This window comes from Dama dama, chromosome 24, assembly GCF_033118175.1.
Source record: "Dama dama isolate Ldn47 chromosome 24, ASM3311817v1, whole genome shotgun sequence".
Lineage (NCBI taxonomy): Eukaryota > Metazoa > Chordata > Mammalia > Artiodactyla > Cervidae > Dama > Dama dama.
Window position 1 is genome coordinate 53,673,038 of NC_083704.1, and position 25,979 is coordinate 53,699,016.

The 25,979-nt window shown below is 42.1% G+C and overlaps 1 protein-coding gene across 1 annotated transcript in view; it reads right to left on the reverse strand.

The window, feature by feature from the left end:
• Positions 1-25,979, reverse strand: part of DOCK3 (dedicator of cytokinesis 3) — a 246,611-nt gene that overhangs the window by 83,327 nt on the left and 137,305 nt on the right. The window contains exons 12-18 of the mRNA XM_061127771.1: positions 19,378-19,466; positions 14,272-14,397; positions 4,538-4,662; positions 2,914-3,076; positions 2,105-2,211; positions 1,390-1,561; positions 945-1,042 (exon numbers count right to left, since the gene is read on the reverse strand). Coding sequence (XP_060983754.1) covers positions 945-1,042; positions 1,390-1,561; positions 2,105-2,211; positions 2,914-3,076; positions 4,538-4,662; positions 14,272-14,397; positions 19,378-19,466 — 880 coding nt within the window. The remainder of the gene's footprint in view (positions 1-944; positions 1,043-1,389; positions 1,562-2,104; positions 2,212-2,913; positions 3,077-4,537; positions 4,663-14,271; positions 14,398-19,377; positions 19,467-25,979) is intronic.

Below are 25,979 nucleotides of genomic sequence, written 5' to 3' on the forward strand. Positions count from 1 at the left end.
AATTATTCCTCATTTGGAGACACCATGTTGTGTATTATTGAGCCAATGGAGCTGTAAAATGAAAGTACAGACAATGCAGTGATAACAGATTTGATCCTTGCAATGATGGAGCCAAGAATGTCCACTGATGGACAAGGTGCCTTTTTGAAATTCAGTCTCTAGCCTACATTCCACTGCTGATCACCCAAAGCACGTCCATTCTCCTTAGTTGAGTTCAGTCCACTGTGCAGAATCCGCCTACCAGGCTTTCACCATCGGGAAGTGCCTGGGGTTCTTCTTGAGCTAAAACCAGGTGGGCAAACACCTGGCTTCTACACAGTGTGGAGAAGCCCTAAGGGTAACAACTGGGGTTGGGCCACGTTGCTGTCAGTTTGCGCAGGCCATTAGACAGGAAGTGTCACAAAAGCACATGAGAAAGCCGCTGAGGCAGAGAGGAAGGTAGAGTTCCCTGGTCTGGACTCTTAAGTGAGAGACTGGGCAAAATCAGGAGTTCCAGTTCATGGAGAATATATTTAGAGTTCCTGTAGATAATCCAGAGGGTGGGGTCAGGAGGACACCAGGCTGGGTTTGTGGTAGAGGTTTACAGAGTAAGCGAAGAGAGGAAGCGAGTGGAGACCTAGAGGCATGCAGGCGGCAGCCCACACTGGGATTGTTTCTGAGAGGCTGCCCTTTAATTATCACTTTACTTTCTGGGAAGAAAAACAAGCCAGAAAATAGGGTTTAAAACTTAAATATAGTTTCTAAAAGGTAATAAACCTGATGTGATACCTACTTTAAAGAAAGAAGCTAATTGAAAAAAAGAAAAATAACTTTATCTCTACTCACTTAACTATATACCTTAAAAAGTGGTCTCAGAGGCTTATAGGCAGAAATCAAGGGGAAGTAAGGTCCTCTGCCCAGATTCCTTGCTCAGCTAGCATGTGTGAATTAAGTGAAAGTCATACCTTAACAATTTCCTCCCCACTGACATGCCGCAGCCGCCCAAGGATGTCCATGATCCGGTCTGGAAAGGCCTTCCATTTCAGCAGAGCAAGGAGGTCCACTAGGAAGCAAGCCCCAAAGATGGTGAACCCTGGCTATGTCATGGGCAAGTGAAGCCTAGACTCTCCCTGCTGAGGGTGGGTGGGATCTAGAGAGACAGAAATAGCTGGAAGCAGCGAAACAGCATCCAGAGTGCTGCGATCAAGGCTACAGACACATCTGTAAAACCATGGAAAACCCTATAGCTTGCTATTACCAAGTGAGTCCTTCAACTTCGAATGAGAAGAATCCCCTCACTGTGGCATGAAAAAGCAGAAGCAACTATTTCTGTCTCTTGACAAATACCAGCAACACGAAGCAGCAAGTGGGGACAATGGAGGGCTCCACCCTGCCGGCACCCTGGCCTACCGTTCTGGGTGAGCTTGGTGGAGGAGAGCTGTGTGGAAATGAAGAAAGACTCTTTGGTGCTGCGCTGGAAGATGAGGCTGGAGGGGATGTTAGGGCAGCCATTGTAGTCCTCTTTGCAGCAGGGCAGGCCCAGGTAAAGAGCGTGGTTGTTAAACGTGCTATTCTCATCACACTGTAGGCATAAGTAGAGAACACAGAATATTTCTGGAACCATGCCACATGTAAAACATCAGGTCCTGGGGATTTTGGGGTTCTTGAGGCTGGACCCTGGACCTCAGGTCCTGTTAGAAGAGTGCTTCCTAAGCACTTCAGAAGTGTTTTTCACTTCTTCCCCCAGAATGGCTCACAGGCCTTTAAAAGAAAACATGGCAAAGCTCATGGCCTCTACCTGTCATGCAGGAAACTTTGGGTGCCGGCTATGCTGTGAGAGCTGACAGAATCAGAGCCTCAAACGGCAGGTCTCCAAATGTACGAGCCAAGGCCGTAATGGCACAGAAGGGCTGAATAATAGATTTCCACAACTAGTGGAGTGGGAGGTTGGAAACAAAGGCCCTGCTGGTGTGATCTGTGGGAAAAGTCGAAAGCCTGCCCACAGATGTCCTGCTGTCTCCACCTGCACCCCACCCTAGATCCTCTGGCCCACTAAGGGGGAACCACCTGACCAAGAACCACGCGTGAGAGTGGTCTGAGCAGGGGACAGACTCAGGCTCCGTACCTTGTACACGTAGAGCTCATGGATGTCATCGGAGAGGGTGGTGCCATCGTCCCGCATCAGGGGTGAGAATGCAAAGCCGAAGAGCTTCTTTTCCCCTTTGTCTTTTGCTGCAATCAGAGCCGAGCATGAGTTGCTCTGCCTCACACTTCCCTTTTCAACAGACATCCCCTTTTCCCTATCACCTTGTGTGCTTTACTTCTCTGTCCCTTACTTTGTTCATTGAATAGGTAGCAACCTGATGGCAAGAAGGATCAGAAATGTACTAGGCTGAGTGTCCATTTACATCGCAAGGTACACAGGCTACCTAGAACCAAACAGAAACTACATGGCTAACCTCGATAAATGAGGGGCTCTTTAAGGAGGAGTTTACTATATACAAAGGAAACCCCCAAAGAGGAATGACCCTGGCAATTATCCACTGTCCAAATCAGACACTACAAAAGGCCAACAACATCAGATCTCATTTTTTTAAAATATTTCTTTTTGATGTGGACCATTTTTAAAGTCATCATTGAATTTGTTACAATTTGGCCACAAGACATGTGGGATCTTAACTCCCCAACCAGGGATCAAACTCACAACCCTAGAACTAGAGGTGAAGTCTTAACTGCTGGACCACCAGGGAAGTCCCCAGATCCCACGTTTTTGGATCACTGTCCAAAGAACAGTCTCTGATGACATCCCACCTTTGAGTACACAACTCCTCATTTTCTTGCCCTGATACTAATAAGAACTCTTATTTCTGTCCCAGAGAAGGAAGAGTTATATTCATATTCTCAAAGCAATGTGGACAGAGAAATCTTACTCACTGGAACAGTGTCTGAACTCGAAGCGCAGGTGGGAGCCCCGGAACCGGTCGATGGGGATGGGCAATTTGATAATCTCTCCCCAGCGAGGACTGTTGCTGTGGTAGAGGACGAAGGAGTGGTAGGAACTCCTGTTGGGCTCTCCTGAACCCAAGCTGATGCAGTCCTGGAAGAGAGAAGCAGGGCAATGTGCCACCCTACTGGAGGGGTCCCTTGGATTTCTCTGTCACTCAGACATTTCACTTCTTCCTTTGTGTGGGTCTCATTTTTCTATGAGGCCAAATCTATCAGGTGACTGAAATTCAGTACTCTGGGGGACAACTGTGAAGATGGTATAAGGAGCCAGCAGTCACAGTGCTCCTGTTTCCCTTGAGCAGAGGTAATCACACACACTGTTCGGTTTACCTGAAGGAAGCTGAGTGGTGCCACCTGAATTAGTAAGGTAGACTCTTCATCCTCATTAAGAAAGAAATGGACTCAGAGAAGTCAACCATACACAAAGCTTTCCAGATCAGAAAAATAATTAGATAATAAAACGGAGAGAACCGGTTTTCTAATCTTCAGCCCAAAGGTGCACTGGCATTTTATGTTGCCTATGGCTGACTGTTCTTGGAAATAACCAAGGTAGACCAGATTTAACTTGATCCCCGTTTCCAAATATTACTGTGAAGATGCAGTCCCATGGCCCCTGGGAAGCTGCAGGCGATACAATTCGGAGCAGCTCCCTGTTCAAACAGGGCGGAGTGAACAGCTGAGAGCTCTGCTTACCCCCACATTATTCATACAAACAAGAATTGCCTTAGTCCTTGAGGTGGGTTTTTTAAATGACACACATATCTCTGTTTCTACCACCACATCTACACTACCCTCCATTTCTTTCTATTAAATAGCTTTAACAGATGACTGTGACTAACTTTACCTTTTTCCTTCTGTAAAATGTGGATGATCATTGCTGTTCTGCCTACCTCATGAGGCTGTTGTCAACACACAGAAGGAAGGTTTGTAAAAGACTGATTTGCCTTCTACCATGTGGCATGCAAACAATGCCTTCTCATTTGCCAAGGACTTGACCATGACTTGACTGAGGGAAAAACTGACATAATGAAAGTAGAAAAACAGCACTCCAGGTCTTCTCTTTTAATCAAGACTGTCGGAGCGTCCTTGTGCTGCACTGGCTGGAAATCACCTTTGGGGGCCTGAGTCTGCTGTTCCTTGTCACATAACCTGGTAACAGCAAGTGGGCAAGCCTATTTACTAAAGAGCAAATAGAACATTCTATATTAGCTCTAGGACCTAAAAACAGGTCCAAAACTAAGCAGCTGGGTGCTAGACAGGTGGCTGAAAAGGTGGCACGTAGGACAGAACTGGAGGGATAGGTCTAAACAAGGACAGGAGGGATTCAGGTCAGACACTAGGAAGAACTTCTGAAAAGGCTGTATGACCCTGGAAGTCATTATCAGAGCATACTGCACGGTTTCCCTGAAGAGAAGCTAAGGTGGAGACGAGTCTTAGAAAATGATTTGAATTCAGTCCCTCTTGAGGAGGATGGGTCTCTGGATGAAGTCCACAGAAACACTAAAATTATTACAGGATTAGCTGTCATTCCAAATTGACCGGCAAACCTTACCTTCAAGATTTCACCATCTGCGTAAAGCACATACATGGTCACTTCAATATTCTTTTGTACGCTCTTTCCCCCTCTCTCAAAATCCCCCTTCTCCAGGGTGAGGTACAGGTCGTTGCGGATATCACCTGCAGGGAAAGAAGTGTCACGTATTCATGACCGCAGAAGCCACTATGCCCCATGTGCATGGAGGACAAGGCTAGCATCTGGACCCTCCAGGGCTCAGGGCAGGGCTCAGGGCATTCCAAGCTTGGTTAATAACAATGGACGTTCCACCAGTATCAGCGCGGCAGTACTCAGGTGGGTTAGTCATGTGCCCTCTAAGTCTGAATCTTAGGGGTGTTCACCACAGCTTGGCTGGTGTGGGAAAAGGCATACTGCGGGGACTGCTCAGCCTCTCTCCCCTCCAAGAGAATGGCTGTAATCTAATCCTCCAAAAGAGGAAAGGTTTTATAATCAAAAGGAATAGCACTTCCTTTAATCATATCTATGTCTTCACCACTAATTCCTCGTCCTTTCCCTCTCTTTCCTAGCTTTTCTTTTGGCAGCCCTCAATCCTTCTGAGTTTGCCTAGAGGACACGCTGCTCCTTCCTTCTGGAGGCTTACCCAGTTCCATTCCCTGCTGGGGTGCCAGCAGAGGTCACTGGATGGTCAGGTTTTCTTCTTTTTGTGGCCAGCGCTCTGGGAGCAGGTGACTCCCCAAAAGCACAGGTGCCAAAGCACCGGGGAGACAGTGCTGGGCTCATCTTGTGGCCCTGTGCTCTGAGTCCAGCCCGTGCAGCCCACTCCAGCTGCTTTAGAGTGGGCAGGAGCAGAGCCAGCTGCAAGTCTGAAATGACCTAAGTCTCAAATGCCTTTTTCTTTAAGGGGGGATGGAACTGTCTGTTCATGTATAAAAGGAGCTTATATGGGCTGCTCTAAGCTTCTCCCTTCTCCTCAGGGAGGCCTGGCATGCTGCGGTTCATGGGGTCGCAAAGAGTCAGACATGACTGAGTGACTGAACTGAACTGAAGCTTCTAAACCCACAAAGTGACCAATTTTACTTAACACAAACTAAAGAAGGGCTTTTGACTTGCAAAAAAAAAAAAAAGTAAAGCCTGTGGGGGGAAAAAAATCTTCAAAGGAAGAAAATGACAAGGGAAACCAGGTGAGGCCAAAGTGAGGATGTGCTGGCAGCCTGAAGAAATCAACTGAAAGTTAATGGAACAATTCACTAACTTGCAAAGGAAACCAATTCAGAAATCAAAGTCTTTCTACTTCAGTTTCTAGAAAAACTGGCACATCTAAGTCTGTTCATTACTTGGAATCACAATGACATAAAGAGGCTTTATTTTTGGTAAGCAACCAAGCTTTCTGGTTTGGCCAGGTACTTAATGAGAGCCTCTTTTCCACACTGCCCACTTCTCTAACTGTGGGTGTCTGAGTGTCTCTTACACATGAAACAGTGATAGACTATGACTGGCCCTTATCTTGGGCTTTGGGGGTCTTCATGTCCAAACCTTCTATTCTTCATGTCGCCTTCCTACCTTAAGAGTACCGTCATGGTTTTTTGGTCACATAATACTCTCAAAAGAGCAGTCCATGAGAAACGATAATTCTCTGACAATGCAGAGAATTTTAACATGCGAAAGCTATTTCCCTAAACAAAATAGCCCTGAGGCTCCATGAAGGGAAGAGGAAAATGTGTTCTTGAAAATCACATGCAAATGCAACTGCTGGGCAGGTGGGACCGACTTCAGGGGGTCCATCCTTGCAGTCTGTACAGACTTTCCTCCTGGGCTGAGCAGAACCTTTACTTTGAATTCTGATGAGTCTGGAACTTTAATCTTCCTCTTTTGAACAATCCTACTTCGGTCCTCCTACCAGGTCATTGAAAAGAGCACTCATGTGTGCAGGTAGGGTGGGGAAGGCAAGCAGGAGGAGAAGGAAAACTCAAACTCATCAGTTTGCTACTGTCAGAACAGAGGGTGAAAAAAATCAGCCCTGAAAGTAAAATTCACAATTACTGGGAACTTAACTATAGGTTATTGCCATTATAATGGGGAAAATCAGAGTTGGTTACACCTTAGATTTTTAAAAATTGGAACAGACACCTCAGAGCTTTCTCCTGATAATAGCCTTTTAGTTACACATTAACTTTTCTATGGAACTTATGTAATTATTCCATTTCTAGGATGATTTGGCATAAAGTGAATAGAGAATTTTAGTATCTAAAGAATAGGTGCTTTGTTTAAAATTACCCTGGCTTAAATCAGCACTCTCTGGAAGTTATTCTCAAGACAATTCATGTGACTCTTCAAAGCAGATGTTGGCTACCAGCAATGGTATTCTAGCTTGTACAAACATTTTAAATTTCTGTGGCTCTATACAAAAGGTAACCATATTACAATAAGTATGTCCCTAAATGGAACATTTCAAACTTTTCCAAGCATTGTATGATATAAAATACTAATATCAAACTGGACACCATCCTGCAGATGGATAATGACAGAATTCGGTCTGTTTTGGTTTTATAGAGTGAGCTCATAGTTTCTGGGCAGCTTCTCCAGGGTGTTTTAAACCAGAATGCCAATTTAAAATGGAAGGACTGAGCTAGATATTCCTACAGGTTTCATTCTTTTAAAATTTTCTATTTAAATAGAATGCCTTTGGTGATCACCTAGAAAATGTGTGAATACACATAACTGTACCCTCTGAGTCACACACTGAAGCAGCTTGATTTCATCAGATCTTTCCTCTATTTAGAGGACAAATCTGCGGAGAACCAAGGCCATTCTCAGTCAGAAGAGTTGTAATTTTGTAAATTATGGCCTCAATTTTGAAAACAGCTCTTTGTAACAGTTAATGTAGCTGGGGCCTTCTCCTCAAAAGCTCTCTGGAGGATCATTTAAATTGAACTCTCCACTAATTCTCAAGGAACTAGAAGGAACAAATGTGAAGAGCTCCAGGATGTAATGAGCCAGGCCTGCCTTACAGAGAGCCTCCCAGGGTCCCTGCTGTTCACAGCTATCCTGATCGCATGTTACATGTTTACAAAGACTACTAGTAGGATCATGGGTTAATACTGTCTCCAGGAGGCTTGTGTAAACTTTAGCACCAGTGACCTGGAAATATTACCAGGAGAGGCATGAGGACAGGCACCTTACAATAAGGATGGGAGAGAGAAGGCCTGAGCAGAAGTTTCTGTGATTAGTTTGGAGACCACTGCGTATATCTGAAATCATCTAGGGAGCTTGTTAGAACTAGATTTCTAATATTCACCCGGGAGAGATTCTAGTGGGTCATGGGTCTTGTGTACTTGTATCTTTAAAAAGCATCAGGTGACTCCGATGCTCTCCAGGGTTTAACATCAGGGGACCATAAAGTGTGGGTCTGCTGGGAAGATGCTAGTGAAGTCTGGCTGGGGGTGTGGAACTGGGCAGCTCTTAGGCAGCGTGGAGGATTGATGAGACGGGTATGGACGGGGGAGGCTTTTTGGAGGCAAGTGGGAGTATGTATTGCAGAGGGCAGCCCTGATTCCATTTGCTAGGTGTCCTCTGCTTCCTAAGATTGGCAGAGCCTCTAAGAGCATCAGCAATGCCTTACATCTCTGAATGCTTGGTGCTCAGTTGACACACAACAGACTTTCTTGAATGGGAAGATGAATGAATGAGGCTGTTCTTGTAAGAGGGCTTCAGAATAAATAATCTTTGTCCCTTTTGCAGTTTCACACAGCAGCCAGTGAAAGCTGTTGGTACAGCTGCATGTCAGAGAACTAGGGACTTAAGAGTCGGCAGAGGCTGGCAAAGTTTTTCTGGAAGAGGCTGGCAAAGTTTTTCTGGAAGAGGCCAGATAGTAAGTACCTTTCAGGCTTTGTGGGCCACATGTTCTTTGTTTTCACAACCCTTTTAAAACGTAAAAAACCATTCTGAGTTGGCGGACAGTATGAAAGGCTTCTGGATTTGGCCTATGGGCTATAGTTTGCTGATACAGTGTTCAACTGTCCAGAGCAGCGTCACTACCCAGCAACACTCGAGATTCCTAGAAGTCAACACAAAACAGCTGCTGGGGAGGGAGCCAGGTCAGGGACCTGAGGCCATCTGATGATGTCAGGAATTAGCCTGAAACATTCTAGGGTCCTTAGAGAGAGAGGTCTCAGAAGGAAGCAGTGCTTTGCAGCTACCAGAGTCCTAGGAGGCTGGGGAGCACTGGGACAGAGCTGCATCCAGCAGAGAGAACAGCGTGTGCTTTAGTGGCCAGGCCTGATCATCCAAAGACCTGCATCCTAGTGCGACTTTGAAGAAACAGCTCATCCCATGTTTGCAGGTTTCCTCTGAAAGCAGTCTCCACAGAGGTTTCAGAGTCTTCGAGGTTCAGCTCAGGCACCAGAGCCTCTGTTAGCAAGATAATCTCTTGCCAGACACTCCAGCCTTACTTGGAGTTTGGGGGACGCTATATCTTGCTTGGATTCTTTATTAAATTCATGTTCCTTCTGTACAAATGACTCACACCATGTGTGAGGCTCTGGGTTCAAGAATAATAGTGTTAACTACTACATTATTTAGAACTTGTCCAATTCGAGACAGGATTAGGAAGAGCTTCTGTGGATAGTGTTTTATTTCCCTTAAGACCACGTAAAACTAGAACACATCTTCTCCCAGGAGACACTGCAGCCTGCTTGGAATGGCGCCAATTCTATCTCTTGGCAGAACAGGAGTCTCCTGACAGCATTCACGGAGATGTGGAGATGTTAACTACCATCCTGTATGGACAGTTTCAGACATGTGACCAACATTTTATTTGATGGAGTAGCTCTCATTCTGAGGAAGAGACTTAAAAAAAAAAAAGGCTCTTGGCAAGATTTCTTCAGAGTACCCAGGAAAGACAGGTTCTTTGTTTTTCTAACCAAGTCTTCACTGTCACACTTCTATTGGTTTCTATTGCTACAAAGTCAGTGACATTCTCTGCTCAAACAAAATGACAGGAATGGGCACGGTGTAACATCACTGTGTATGGTTATTCCTTTCTTGGGTCAGGGATGTGGGGATATTCCAACCCGTTGTGGGACCAGATGTGATCATTCCTAAACCATCCCTTAGAGATACAGTCAAAGCTTCATGTGACACTCAGACTGACCACAGTCCTCTCAATCTACTTGTGGTAAATACTGTCATCACTCTGTTGAAGAGAACTTTCCTTTCAAAAGTCAAGAGATGTGTCCAGCAGAGCTGAAAAGAGCAGCTTTCTGCCTTTCTGATTCTTTGCAGCTTGGGATAAGCATTACTCTTTTTCTTTTCAATGAGAATAGCTGATCTGTCTCATAAAAATCCTTTCCTGTATCTACTCACCTAGGGCTTTGTAAGGTTTTCCAAATATTTCAACATGTCCTTAGTTTTCTCTGATCTTAATGAACACCTAAAGTAATACACAGTCTCTAGGTTGGGCTGGTAGCTTCTCTAACATTTTGTCAGTTATCCGAAAAGGTGAGGCTGATGAAGGATTAATAATGCAAATGATACCCCACCCCAGTATTGCAACATTCCATGAAACAAATGAAGATGGAGACAAAGCAGGCAAAAGCAGACAGGAGACACAAAAGCAGGAACTTACACCCAACTATCTTCATCTCTGCACCAGAAAGAAAGGGGCGAGAATGAGGGGACAGCACAGAGAGAAACAAGAACAATTAAGACAAACAGGAAAAGAGAAAAAAACATCACTTGCAGGTTGGTGATGAAGCATGCACTTTATATCAGGGGTCAAAGCAAAGGACAGAGTGTATTTCTGAGCACAAGGGCAAGAGTCGGGGGGCCCCCTTGAGGGCTGCCATGCCAGCATAGCTGCCTTCTAAAGGGCAAGGTCAGGGCAACCCAGAGAGGAGCTTGTACCAGGTCTGATTCAGAGAGGGGCAAAGCATCCCTAAAGCAGAGTACTCTTTAGGACACGGTTCTCAAATGGGGCCCTAAGCCATCACCTGATAGCCTGTGAGGAATACAAATGCTCAGGTCCCACCCCAATCCTACTGTATCAGAAACTCTTGGGGTGGGTTTAGCAATGTGTTTTTCCAAGCCCTGCAGGTGATTCTGATACATACTAAAGTTAGAGCAATACTGGTTTAGGAAAAAAAAAAAAACACTTAGCCATCAACTAGAATATATTAAAATCACAGGGCAGATTTCTTCAGACAAAAGAGAAGCTCATTTAACTAATACGAAACTTGGCCCATAATGCCCACAGTAAATGATAACCTTACAAATTCAAGGCTTAGAAAACAAGTTAAAAGGTTTCTTTCCCACAGAACCATGACAGCTCTGCACTCCTACTCACGCCAGGGAACAGACTCTCCTAGAACCCTGACACTTAGAAAACTGCACAGAAGCTGCTGGCACACCCCTGCTGGCTTAGACGAGGTTTGGAGGAGTGTACAGACCACTCTTGAGCAAGAGGTTTTAAATCATTCCCTTTCAGTTTACAGTCTGTTGGCTGACAGTCTTCTTGAAAGTTCTAATTGGGCTAATGCTGACAAGTGAGTCACAGAAAACTCATTCACCTGAAATGTCTGCCCTGCTCCAGTATTTCCTCTCCATTTTCTTGAAAAAAATCTCAAAGAGTAAACGTGCATTGTAGAGTTATTAGCTTCTGTAATGAACTAAAATGAGTTGGGAGGGAAGGAGGAACTACCCACAGAAATATGGCGATAAACCAACAAAAGGCTGTTAGGGGTTCAGTTTCAAAATCAGGCTTAAGTTCCCACATCGGTTCATTCTTCTACAATCTTGGATGGACTTTTCTGGGTTTATGTGCCTTCTCCGCGACTCCCAGAACACCACCAGCAATGGTGGTCTTGCCTCGTGCTCACTATGAGTCATGAACACAGCTGGATGCCTATGCAGTCAGGGCCTCGGCTGTGGCAAGGAGTAGGACATCTCCTGTTCACAGAAGTCACGTGGTGTATCTTACACACTCATGGAAAGCAACAGGAGACCACTGAAAAGTCCTTTTCTGAAATCGTGTGTCAGATACTGGTGTGGTCAGAACTTGTCTAAATGCTGTAACTTAGAGCTGTAAGTTCTGTCAATATGCTTTGACAAGGACCTGTCTGGGCCATCTGACATAAAGGACCTCTCCAAATGAGCATCTAGTAGTTTCCTCCAAATGCTGGTAGTTTCAAGATAAGAGCCATAGTATATGAACCATTCTAATTTTTCCATTTATTCTAATTTCTCAGACTTCAGTGTGGAAATGCTCACAGTTACTAACATAATTCATTTCATTGTCCATTTCTCTTATGACCATGTGTCAAGAAGCTGCAATTTCTTGCAACTCGGTCATACCAGCACCGCGATGGCCGAGGGACCATTGCAGCCCAGATCCGATATTCCCACAGGTGAAGACTGGACCAGCTGTAGGTGGAGGGTGACCTCACAAAGTGACTTCCTGTCACAGCTGTGGTTTCCCAGGACCGATGGACCACAACTGAAAACACTGCTGCACACTTTTCCTGCTGCTCTAGCAGAACCGTCAGAGCCAGCCCTATCACCTCACCCAAGGAGGGCAAACCCCCTCTGATGATATCTTGTGGGGGCATTAAAGGCACTGTCAGTTGTTAGCATACAATCTGGAGAGTGGCAATCTGTGCAAAAAATTCTTTCCTCAAGAGGAGGTAAGGTAAAAGAGAGGGGAAACACATAGAGGACTGTTTCCTGCCTGTGAATCAATCCTCACTTTCAGCTCCAGTACTCAACACTTCAAGGGCAGACAACCCAGCAAAGAGCACATTCACAGCCCCAGTCTGGACACCCTAGGACTGCCAGTGTCTCTGCCTTGTGGGGCAAATCAGCTGAGGACGCCTCAGCCGCCCAGTGGAGGAAATGCTCCTGACACTCCGCTTGCCTCACCAATGATACTGATGCTGCTAACTTCCAAGGTCATGTCCAGCTTTCTCAGAAGTCCTTTATCAACCTGTGTGCCTATGACACAAAGAGATTCAGAGTGCTCACAAAAAGATCTCTTTCCACAGGTGAGGTATGGATGCTGTAACTCTTGAATTTAAAGTCTGCTTAAAGATTTTTGACTGAAGCTTGTTTCTTTCTAGTTTCTGTTCACTTTGTTTTGATTCTATGACTGTGTGAGGGCTAAGAGGAAAGCAATGTCCAAATCTTAGACAAACTAGTTCTTAAAAGGGAGAAAGGACTTCAAGCATATCTTTCAGAATATATGACTACATATCATGAGCCTGGATGGCTCATTTAAAAATGATCATCAGATCAGTTTTGGTAATCACCAATTATTTCTTCAGTGACATGTTGCCAAGAAGCTAGGGATGATGTCTGGGCTCTTCTCCTGATCACTACGGTCACAGAGGGCTCGGAAACACTGTCAGGACAGGATGGGAGACATGTCCTGTGGAGGACACCACCCTCCACAACAGCTAGATGAGGGCCTTTCATAAGCATGGAGTCTTCTAAACATTTAAAGATAAACACAAAATTGACAAGGAATTGATTAAATGGCCTAGGACTGTCATTCAAAAGATCCTCCTGTGTGCATGAGCAAGAGACAAAGGCTGTTCACAGCAGCTTGCTCTGCAGTCACAGTGTCTATGGAGAGAGAGTAAAAGCGATAGAAAACAAGTCTGGGCATAATGTGGGGAGCAGAAGAACAGCTGGAATCCATCACAAGGCCTTCTGTATGCTCAGGCCATACTCTCCCCCAGGTATATGCTGGCATATATTTCCAATAAGAGAAGTTTTCAGCACCATGGAGAACTCCAAAGAGGAGATTATTTAGAGTGGTCACTATCAGTTTAGCCTAGCCTGGCTTGGCTCTTCTAAACAAAAGCAAATAAGCTTTTAGCGGAACACTGAATGAAACTTAATGGAAAAGGTAGGGTCACACTCCCTGTAATTCGTCCAGACAAGGAGCTATTTCCTTGTTCTTCCTTCCTTCTCCTTGTTCCCATCTTCTCTGGTTCCAGACTGCCTCCCACCCATCAGAGCCATGCCTCTATCCTTCCCTCATTCCCCACAGCCCCCCTGGTTCTGATGGCCTGTTTGGATTTACTGCTCTAGCTTGACCCGCATCTGCCTCACTAGGAAGCACGAGCTTTAGATTAATCTGCTGGAACCACACTTGAGAGCCAGTGCATTCCCACTTTCTGCCCTAGCTCTCCATCGGGTATTAGGTGAAAGGGGTTAAGACAATTTCTGAGAAACTGGCCAGGTAGTATTATTCACATTGCCTAACCTATACCATTTGCCAACCCGTTTTCCTGATATGGTATGGTGTTTTCATTGTTATGATTCATTTTTCTGATACAGATATATCTGCTACTCCTACATGAACCGGGATTCACTGACATTACAGGCATTATTTTCCTTAAAGAGGATTTTCTTATGAGGGGCTTCTCTTCTAAGATATGTAACTGAAGAGAAGAGTATAAAAAAGGCATCCCTGTGAGGAGCTCTGTGTTGATTCCTAATATCCAGTCTCCACAGGAGACAAAAAGGTTCAAGTGCCAGACTGCTGTGCTGCCCTGGTGAAGGTATGTGGGGGCTTCTAGAAAAGAACAAATGCCAACAAGACCCAAAGGAGACAGTGGCTGCAGACGGCAGTCAGCAACCTGACTCTGGCTGCAGAGGCTGTCAATGGCTGTGGGGCTCCTCCATAGTGTGGTTTGCCACCTGCTCACAAGGGGAGCACCAAACACCGTTCTCCTAACCTTTCTCCCACCCCAGCCCCAAGAGGTTCTGCCTACCTGGCATGATGACATCAGGAAATCCCAATTTTCTTGTAATTGCCAATCCCCTATTAAATATCATGGGATTTTCTCTCCTAATCTGTTCCATGTCTCCACGAAGAAGCTGCAGAGAAATGATAAGACCTGCAAAAACAAAAGCATTTTTTTTTTAAAACTCAGAGTCATTCTTCTACCCTAGAAAATACAGAAAAAGTCTTTTTTTTTTTTTTTTTACCAGAGAAAAATGTGCAAAATTCAGCATTTTTCTTGAGAAAAGTTTTGAGGCAGAAAGTATACATTATTCTGAAGAGATAGTCTAGAAAGCTAAAAGAATCTAAGTCAAAATCTTCTCAAAAACCCAGAGGACTATTCTATTAAAACTCAGACTGAGGTCGGGGAGATTAAGTTGCCCTCCTCTCTGTTCCCCAGCATCCTGAAACCTGGGCTCCCTGGTTTAGCCACTAAAGTACCTGATCGAGCTCCAGTTTTTTCATTTACTCAATGAGGGAGTTGAAACATGATTTCCAAACAGCTTCAAGTTAAGCCTGGCCAAGAAGCAGTCAGACACACACTCCAAAGAAAAGCAGCCTATTTCTCCTCCTGGGTTTCCCACAAGTGCACGAAGACCTGCCCTCAGTAGGGCTATCCTAACTGAGGCCCTCTGAAGTCTATGGTGCTCCCAGCACAGAGGGAGGGGTGCTTTTCTAACACTGTTTAAGTGGCCAGTGTCTGTGAGTCACAGACAAAAATCATAAGACACTGACAATGGCATGGACCTTTGGTCATTCTGGGAAGTAAGACAAAATTCAGCATTCTAACCTTGTTAGGAGATGATGGAAACTGCTTTTTGATTTTTTCTTTTAATGTATTATTACCACTATCCCTCTTTTAAAATGTCTTCCGAGTTTTAAACACACTATAGCTTCAGAGCTTGTAGCCAAGGGTAGCTCTTTATAAATAAAATACATAAATGCAGCAGAGAACACTATAAATATTGGCATGAACAGTCTTCCAAATTGCAACTTGTTAAAAAGTAAGGTTCTTGCTTTAGTCCAGCTTTAGGTGAGGGATGTGAACTCCCTTCACCTTCCAGCACACTGTGTGTGTGTAGCTCCTTGGCATTCCGGCACATATGAGGAAAAACAGGCTCTTAAAACCAGTGAGAGAGGCCCTGAGGAACCCCATGCTACAGAGTTTTAGAGAATTCAAGTACTCCCAGCTGAGCATCTCAAACTTCATAGCCTCTGGGTTGGAACTGCTCTGAGGACCCTCCTAGCTGAAAATATGCTGATCTTGATAGAGGTTCTTCTCAACAACTCAGAACTGCCATGCCTTGCAGTGGCTTTACACTGTCATTTAAGAGCAACTTGGGGGATTCCCTGATAGCTCAGTTGATAAAGAATCTGCCTGCAATGCAGGAGACCCCGGTTTGATTCCTGGGTCAGGAAGATCCTCTGGAGAAGGGATAGGCTACCCACTCCAGTATTCTTGGGTTTCCCTTGTGGCTCAGCTGGTAAAGAATCTACCCACAATGCGGGAGACCTGGGTTCGATCCCTGGGTTGGGAAGATCCCCTGGAGAAGGGAAAGGCTACTCACTCCAGTATTCTGGTCTAGAGAATTCCATGGACTGTATAGTCCACAGGGTCACAAAGAGTCAGACACCACTGACTGATTTTCACTTTCAAGGGCAACTCTGTATTTACAACAGGTTTATAACATTAAAACAAAGAAGGTTATATAAAAGAGGTTATGAAATACTTTCAAGGTAAAAATTATCAGGAGAAACATGGTTCTATGTAAATTTGATAGTTATCTTCAACAGTGTATTAAAAGTTCACAGGTTTTTATTTATATGTTAACTGAGGTACAGTAGATGTATAATATTATATAAGTATCAGGTGTACAACAGAGTGATTCTCAACTTTCAAAGGTATGTTCTTTTTGTAGTTATTATAAAATATTGGCTATATTCTCTGTGTTGTTATATAGTTGTAGTGTGTTTATTTTATACATAGTGGTTTGTACCTCTTAGTCCCTTACCTCTCCCCATGTCCCTCTCCCCACTGGAAAGCAAGACCTTGTTCTCTATATCTGAGTCTGTTTCTTTTTTGTTATATTTGCTAGTTTGTTTTACATTTTAGATTCCACATATAAGTGATATCATAAGTATTTTGTCTTTCTCTAACTTATGTCACTTAGCATAATACCCTTCAACCCCATCTATGTAGCTGCAAATGGCAAAATTTCATTCTTTTTTAAGGTTGAGTACTATTCTATTGTACATATACACTACATCTTCTTTATCCATTCATCTGGTGATGGACACAGGTTGCTTTCATACTTCGGTAATTATAAATAATGCTTCTATGAACACTGGGGTGCAAGCATCTTTTCAAAATAGCATTTAAATTTTTTTCAGATATACACACAGCAGTGAAACTGTGGGGTCATGTGGTGGTTCTGTTTTCAGTTTTTTGAGAATCCTCCATACTGTTTTCCACAGTGGCTACACCAATTTACATTCACACCAACAGGATGTGAGGGTTCCATTTTCTCCACAGCCTTGCTAACATTTGTTATCTGTGTCCTTTTTTTTTTTTTTTTTAATCTGTGTCCTTTCTGATGACAGCCATTTTGACAGGTTTGAGGTGATATATCATTGTGATTTTAATCTGCATTTCTCTTATGATTAATGATATTGAGCATCTTTTCATGTGTCTGTTGGCCATCTGTATGTCTTCTTTGGAAAAACATCTATTCAGGAGGTCTTACAGATTTTTAAACAGTGCTTCTAATTTAATCAAACATTTCATATTCAGTTAAGAGTTAATGCTAACATGTACATTTACACCAAGATTTAGATACATATTAAACATAGTTTGATTTTATTTTTTTATACTTTTTTTCCCCCTTTATTTTTATTAGTCTGAGGCTAATTACTTTACAGTATTGTGGTGGTTTTTGCCATACACTGGCATGAATCAGCCATGGATTTACATGTGTTCCCCATCCTGAACCCCCCTCCCACCTCCCTCCCCATCCCATCCTTCTGGGTCATCCCATTGCACCAGCCCTGAACACTTGTCTCATGCATCCAACCTGGACTGGCGATCTGTTTCACACTTGATAATATACATGTTTCAATGCTATTCTCTCAGATCATCCCACCCTCGCCTTCTCCCATAGAGTCCAAAAGTCTGTTCTATACATCTGTGTCTCTTTTTCTGTCTTGCATATAGGGTTATCGTTACCATCTTTCTAAATTCCACATATATGCGTTAGTATACTGTATTGGTGTTTATCTTTCTGGCTTACTTCACTCTGTATAATGGGCTCCAGTTTCATCCACCTCATTAGAACTGATTCAAATGTATTCTTTTTAATGGCTGAGTAATATTCCATTGTGTATATGTACCACAGCTTTCTTATCCATTCGTCTGCTGATGGGCATCTAGGTTGCTTCCATGTCCTGGCTATTATAAACAGTGCTGCGATGAACACTGGGGTGCACGTGTCTCTTTCAGATCTGGTTTCCTCGGTGTGTACGCCCAGGAGTGGGATTGCTGGGTCATATGGCAGTTCTATTTCCAGTTTTTTAAGGAATCTCCACACTGTTCTCCATAGTGGCTGTACTAGTTTGCATTCCCACCAACAGTGTAAGAGGGTTCCCTTTTCTCCACACCCTCTCCAGCATTTATTGCTTGTAGACTATTAAACATAGTTTTAAAATAAAAGCAGGAAAAAAAAGAAGTTGAGCTAAGATGAAAGCTGCTTTGAAATAAAGATTTTCTATTTCAGTTTCCAAATGACTGATAATGGCAGACATTGATTCTCATTAGTGTCAGGCTTTCTCAGTGATGCTAACACTGAAAAGGACTAGAAAAAGTGATATTAATATGTGTCTTTTGTTGGGGGCGGGGGCTGGGTATGTAGTCTTTGTTCAGGAAAACACAGACTTCACAATGTGACAAACCCTGCAACAATTTTGTTCGCTCTGGATTCGAACTGGAACTCAAGTTACCTACCAAAGCACAAGGAATTCACCACAGAAAGAGCAGAAAATGCATTTTGGTCAGAAGTAATGGCCAAAAAGCACATGAAAAGATGCTCAACATCACTAATTATCAGAGAAATGCAAATCAAAACTACAACAAGGTATTTATCACTCACACCAGTCAGAATGGCCATCATCAAAAAGTCTACAAACACTGGGGAGGGTGTGGAAAAAATAAAACCCTCCTGTACTATTGATGGGAATGTAAATTGATACAGCCATTGTGGAGAACAATATGGAGGTTCCTTAAAAAACTAAAAAATAGGACTATCATATGGTCCAGCAATCCCACTCCTGGGCATATATCCGGAGAAAAACATAATCTGAAAGGATACATGCTCCCAAATGTTCACTACAGCACTGTTTACAACAGCCAAGACATGTAAGCAATTTCAATGTCCATTGACAGAGGAATGGATAGAAAAGTTTGGTACATATGTATAATGGAATATTACTCAGTCAAAAGAAGAATAAAACTATGCCACTTACAGCAACATGAATAAACCTAGAGTTTACCATACCAAGTGAAATAAGTCAGAGAAAGACAAATATTATATAATACTACATATAAGTAGAGACTAAAAAAATGATACAAATGAACTTATTTACAAAACAGAAATAGAGTCACAGATGTAGAAAACAAACATGGATCCTAGGAGAGAAAGGAAAGATTGGGATTGACATACACATCACTATATATAAAACAGAAAACCAATAAGGACCTTCTATATAGCATAAGGAACTCTATCCAATACTCTGTAATGACCTATAGGGGAAAAGAGTGCATATATGTATATGTACAACTGATTCACTTTGCTGTACACCTAAAACTAACACAACACTGTAAATCAACTATACTCCAGTAAAAATTTTTTTAAAAGAAGTATTAATAATTAGGGAAGGTTTCAAATCATCACACAAGGAAATAGAAACTGCCTGAAAAGGAGAATAAATGTCTGTAGGAAATAACTTTATATCTGGCAACTGATCAGCACAAATAAACTTAAGGTGTGTATGATGAGCAACTGCAAATGTAACACAAAGTCTTCTAGCCAGAGAAGCACCTTACCATGACTGGCACTGGGGGCAGAGTACTTGGCGCTGGACTTGCGGATGATATTCTCGTGGATCTGGGACCACTCACTCTCATTGTTGCATCTGTAACAGAAGGACAGGCATCATGACAGTCAAGAGTTTTAAACATCTGGTCTGATGTTCAATGTGCAACAACACTTTCCTAAAGAAATGAACTTACATTTTACTAAATTAGACAAGGCTTGCTTTCTTGGAAGGCACACAGAAGATTCACATTTGGGGAAAGAGTAGAAACTCTAAAACGAACCTCTGCAAATATCTCTAAGTGGCAAAATATCCTTTTGTCTGAAGTAGTACTTTCCTGTGTGACAATTTTTTTCTTTTTTAGTTCTTTACACATACTTGCAACTAGGCACTAAAGGAAAGTTCCCAACAGAGGAAAACAACAGTTCCTCTCAACAAGTACTGCTGTTTAGAAACTTCCATGTTTTGCATTGGCTTTATACTGTCATTCAACTGTCACTATAATGGCCTCAGAGAAAAGTCCTGCTAACCTCAGGGCAATGTGCATATTTGCCTGTGGTTGTATTTTAGCTAGATCAAGCTAAGAAGAAAAGTTTGGGAGAGTAGTGGGCTTGGTTTGCTGTGAAATCTTCTGTAGTCAAAGGGAAGGAGGGCTTAGAGAAGTTTGGATGCCTAAATACATAAGAATAAAGTTCTTTCCTAGGAATTTCAGGAGTGGAAGAAAAGAGAGAATGGAGCAACAGACCTGCACCTCTGCTAATTTCTGACATTTTTAGAGTCTTCCTCTCTAAAGAACAATTCCAAGAAAGCTGCAGTCATACAACTATTTGGTACAGCTTAGGAACAGAGACTAGGAAGGAATTCCTCATCTGAAAGTAGACATGCTGATGAAATGACTGAAATGAGATTAGGCCTATCTCTTGAAAATTCCATGAGACACTGGGAGTCTTCACAGCCTCAGCCCCTCCTTTCTCCTGTTGGACAGGGAGAACCACTGACTCCAGAAAACAGAGCTCATGCACAAAGGAAAACCCACAAAATCTTTCCATGGTTACTTAGAAGTGTGTAGTCCGGCACAGCCACTTCCAAGCGGAAACTCCAGCAAGAGTTCTATCACGTGCCATCCAGCAGTGTGAATGAAGCACAACTGGTTTCTAAATAAAAGGCTTTGTATAGAGACCATTCAGAGATAAAGGAGGTTGGTCACTAGACTAATTTTTTTCTAATCAGTAGCTCTTCTGACTTCTCAGTCAGTATAAACAAGCCTCACTTGCTCAGAGATGTTGCAAAAAAGTGTGAGAGACAAGGTTCTCACAGTCCAGAGCTGTGAGGATAACTTCTGCTCACAGAATTCCTTCCAAGGAGAGGAAGGGAGACAGTGTTCTTTAAAATGATCACTTGTGATTAACAACTCAGTTGGAAGTCAGAAGTGAGAGGTGCTGGCAGCAGCACACCTCGCCCTCCCTGTCTGACATGCACATGATCGCATCTCTTCCAACCAGTCACCACACCATAGAAGTGCCCAGCTGGTGAGGACTCAGACTAGTCTCGCAGTCAGACTCCTGTCACTTTCTAGGTTTACAAGATCAGTAGTCCTTTCTTTAAGAGAAATCCGACTACAGTTTGTCATAAATAGTGTACTCCCCCACCTCACTTCAAAGTAAGTCCTGACTAATGCACAGTATAATGAATACAGATAATAATATTGTACTATAATAATGCAACATGATAAATATTGCTTGACTGGCAAACATATTACAAAATATAAATGTATCAAAGTAACACATTATACATCTCAAATATATAGGCATAAACTACACACACAAATACAAAAGAATTCCTATAAATAAAACCAAAAGAACAAAAAGAGTCTTGTAAATTAACTTCCTCTCTCAATGGGTGGTATAATTTCAGTGCTTCTTCAATAAAACACTCACCGGTTATTTGGCAGTATACCAAAGCTGGTGCTTTACCAACCACATCAACAGTGACAAAGTGTATTACTTCACTGACATCTACCTTTCCAGTCAATACACACAATTCAGATGCTAGACACTTGATGGCTTGCCCCTCATATTCTTCTGCCTTTGTACACCCCTTAACTATTAGTGACCTTCAGAGCTCTACATTTGAAGCCCATTTCCTTCCTACCACATAAGCTTTCTGGGTTATCTCACCTGCTTTCATGGTTTCGACCACCAACAAAAGCTACCAAGACCCAACACAGTGTTTCCAGCCCAGACACCTTGCTAAACTCTGGACCTGCATGGCCATAAGACAGCTTGACGTTTCCTATCCACCTGTCTACTCTGAGAGATTGCTTCTGAGTAGAACCCAATAGCTCATGAAGCTTTCTTAAAATCTTTCACAAATGACCTCTCTTCTTCATGGCCCTGGTTCAGCCATTATCATCTTTCTTTCAGACCATTGTAGTCTCCTCTTAACTGGCCTTTCAACACTTTTCCTTTCTAGAATGCCAAGGGAGCTACTCAAATCATCTGAAACTCAGTGGATGCGGTTTCATCAGCATATTTTAACCAATCACTGGGATATTCTCTAAGGAAAAAAATAAATGTAAGCATTTATTAACCAAATGAGTTATGATTATGATGAAGCATCATTATGTTGTATCCAATCAAATTAATATTTAAAGCATGATTACTGATGTTGATGATTTGTCCTCAGTCATAAAACACACAAGGGACTGTAATCTAAAAGAGGTCTGTGTGCCTCTGTGGCACACCTTCCCCACAGAGGAGATAACCAGCACAGGCAGTGACGTAGCACTTCACCACTACATGTGCAGGAATTTTACGGATGGCCAACAGGCATGAGAAAAGATGCTCAATGTCACTAATTATTAAAGACATGCAAATCAAAACTACAGGGAGGTATCACCTCACACTAGACAGAACTGCCATCATCAAAAACTCTACAAACAATAAATGTTGGAGAGGGTGAAGAGAAAAGAGAATCTTCCTACACTGTTGGTGAGAGTGTACATTGGTACAGTCATTATGGAAAACAGTATGGAGGTTCCTTAAGAAACAAAAAATACAGCTTCCATATGATCCTGCAATCCCACACCTGGGCATATGCCTTAGGAGAGCTCTAACTCGAAAAGATACATGCAGCCCAATGTTCACAGCAGCACTCTTAACAATAGCCAAGACATGGAAGCAACCTATATGTCCATCAATAGATGAATGGATAAAGAAGATGTGGTACATATATGGTGTGTACACACACACACAATTACTAAGCCATCAAAAAGAATAAAATGATGTCATTTGCAGCAATACAAATCTACCCAGAGATTATTATACTAATTGAAATAAGTCAGAGAAAAAGAAATATCATTATGATATTGCTTATATGCAGAATCTAAAAAGAAGTGAACTCATTTATGAAATACAAACAGACTCACAGATTTAGAGAATGAACTTACAGTTACTGGGGGAAGAGTGGGGGGAAAGGACAGTTAGGGAGTTTGGTATTGACATGGACACATTGCTATATTTAAATATATAATCAACAAGGACCTATTGTATAGCACAGGGAACTCTGCTCAATGTTACGTGGCAGCCAGGACATGAGGGGAGTTTGGGGAAGAAGGGATACATGTGCATATATAGCTGAGCTGCTCTGTTGTCCACCTGAAACTATCACAACATTGTTAATCAGCTATACTTCAATATAAAATAGAAAGTTAAAAAAAAAAACTCATAAAATGTGAGTGGGGAGTAAGTGTGCGTGCTGTACTAAGTCACTTCAGTCTAATTCTTCACAACCCTATGGACAATAGCCTGCCAGGCTCCTCTGTCCATGGGATTCTCCAGGCAAGAATATTGGAGTGGGTTGCCATGCCTTCAGGGGATCTTCCTGACTCAGGGATCAAACTCACTTCTCTTAGGTCTCCTGCACTGGTAGATGGGTTCTTTAATACTAGCACCACCTGGGAACCCCAGGGAATAAGTAATAGTAATACTCCTCAATTTTACATCTGTGATTGAGCACATAATATACATTTTATATGATTTAAAATATAACTAAAGTGATAAATTTAATATTTTATCGAAGTAGTTATTTATTTCATTAAAGTTGGCCTCAAAATGTCTGAACTTCTTCCATTGTGAAGTTGGAGAGTGGTCATCCCATATTCAGAGGTGTCCTCTACGGACAACCCCCACCCCATCTCAATGCTCCTTGGCATTCTCTCCTTTCCGGTCCCAGGCTCCAGATTCAGCAACCCTTATAACCTGCAACCCTTGTAACCCTGCAACTCCTGCCCTTCTGGATAGGAGGAAACATGATGTCTGTATCAGAATAAACTTCACACAGTGATTATTCATTTGTGATTTTTAAGGTTTCTGGTTCATTGAAAAGTGACCTAGTTTTTACACCTCAGCTTCTTGTTCTGATTTTTTTTAAAGGATGTGTTGCCTTCCTAACACACATGATATTAAACATCTATAAAGCCAGAGCAGTGATCATGGCAAAAGAAGTACAGGGCTTGAGGTTGACTCTGAATAATATAGGAAATGATGAGAATGTCAACAACTAATGATGTATTTTGCCAATTCACTGATTAAAACTATACAAGAGGTTTTTTTTTTTTTTTTAAATCCTCGCAAACTTCAGTCCTAGCAAAAGCTAAAGCACAATCAGTATCAGTAAAACCTTAAAGCTTCCAATTCAGTCTACCAAATATGTCCTCTAAAACTTACTGGAAAATATTACTTCTCCTGAGGGCTGAATTCACTGTGCTCATGTGGATTTAAAACACTAATCCTAGAGGAATTCCATACCGTGCACAAAATCGATTATTTCACAAACATGGACATGTCTTTGAAAGTCTGTTAACACTGTCAAGTGGAAAAACTATCCTACATTTTAACTCTATTACTCCTTCAAAAATTTATTAAAAAACTATCTTCCCTGTTAAAAAAAACCATCTTTCTTTGGCTTTTTAGAACTGATATAATAGGCACAGCTCAGAGCAAGGAACTAAGAATAAGTTACACAAGAATCCCACTTCTTGAAAAGTGACATGTTGGTACTGAAAGCTCTTGTTTTTGAAGGAATTAGGCCAATTAAGCTTGACAGCATGATTTCAAGAGAAGTGCTGTGCAAGCCCCTTTCAACAATGAAAATTTGCACGGAAGCAAGGAACAGCTGATACATGCAAAGAGATGCAACTCTGGAGTGCTATCTATAAACTCCCTGCCCTTGGACAGGGTGGAGTAAGATGATAATGATGATGATTTTGGATTAACGTTTAGCCCTTGTCAAAGGAAGAAAGTTTTACCAAGAACCAGGTCCCACTACCCATCAATGAAGAGATCTTGTAAATGAAGAAAGGCTGTGACTAGATGCATGAACGAAAGAGAAAACCCACCAAAATTTCCTTTGTAAGTTATTTCAGAGGAAGAGCCTCATCCCATCAAGTACAGAACACTGAACAAAACACAACTTAAGGCAAACAGGTAATAAGGGTATCTGGGCTTTTATTTTCAAATTAATAGTTAATTATACAGAGGCCCAAATTAAGGGGAATTGTGAATTAAGTTCACTTCATGCCTGATTCAGATACAATAGATAGTACGGAAAAATTCCCACAAATATGGTGAAGATATATTAAACTGTTGATTGACAATATTAGATTTAATTTGAAAAAAAATATTGGGTTAAAACCAAAAGAGGAGCTTTTTTAAAAAAATTTTCACAGAAATACACCTGCTTTAAAAACTCACTTTGACATAAAATCGCAGCAAGATCTTTTTTGACAGACCTCCTACAGTAATGAAAATAAAAACAAAAATAAACAAATGGGACCTAATTAAACTTAAAAGCTTATGCACAACAAAGGAAACCATAAATAAAATGAAAAGATAACCCTCAGAATGGGAGAAAATATTTGCAAATGAAGCAACCAATGAGAGATTAATCTCCAAAATATACAAACAGCTCATGCAGCTCAATATTAAAAAAACAAACATCCCAATGAAAAAAATGGATGGAAAATCCAAACAGACATTTCTCTGAAGAATAGGTATATACAGCCAACAAACATGTGAAAATATGCTGAACATCATTAATTATCAGAGAAATGCAAATCAAAACTACAATTAGGTATCACCTCACACTGGTCAGAATGGCAATCATCAAAAAATCTACAAACAATAAATGCTGGAGAGAGTATAGAGAAAAGGGAACCCTCTTACACTGTTGGTAGGAATGTAAATTGGCACAACCACCATGGAGAAAAGCATGGAGCTTCCTTGAAAAATTAAAAATAGATTTGCCTATGACCCAGCAATCCCACTCCTGGGCAAATACCCAGAGAAAACCATAATTCAAAAAGATATATGGAGTCTAATGTTCACTGCAGCACTATTTACAATAGTGACATGGAAGCAATCTAAATGTCTATCAACAGAGGAATGGATAAAGAAGATGTGGTACACATATATAAAATGGAATATTACTCAGACATAAAAGGGATGAAACAGTGCCATTTACAGAGATGTAGATAGACCTAGGGGGCTTCCCAGGTGGTTCAGTGGGTAAAGAATCCACCTGCAATGCAGGAGATGCAAATCTGATCCCTGG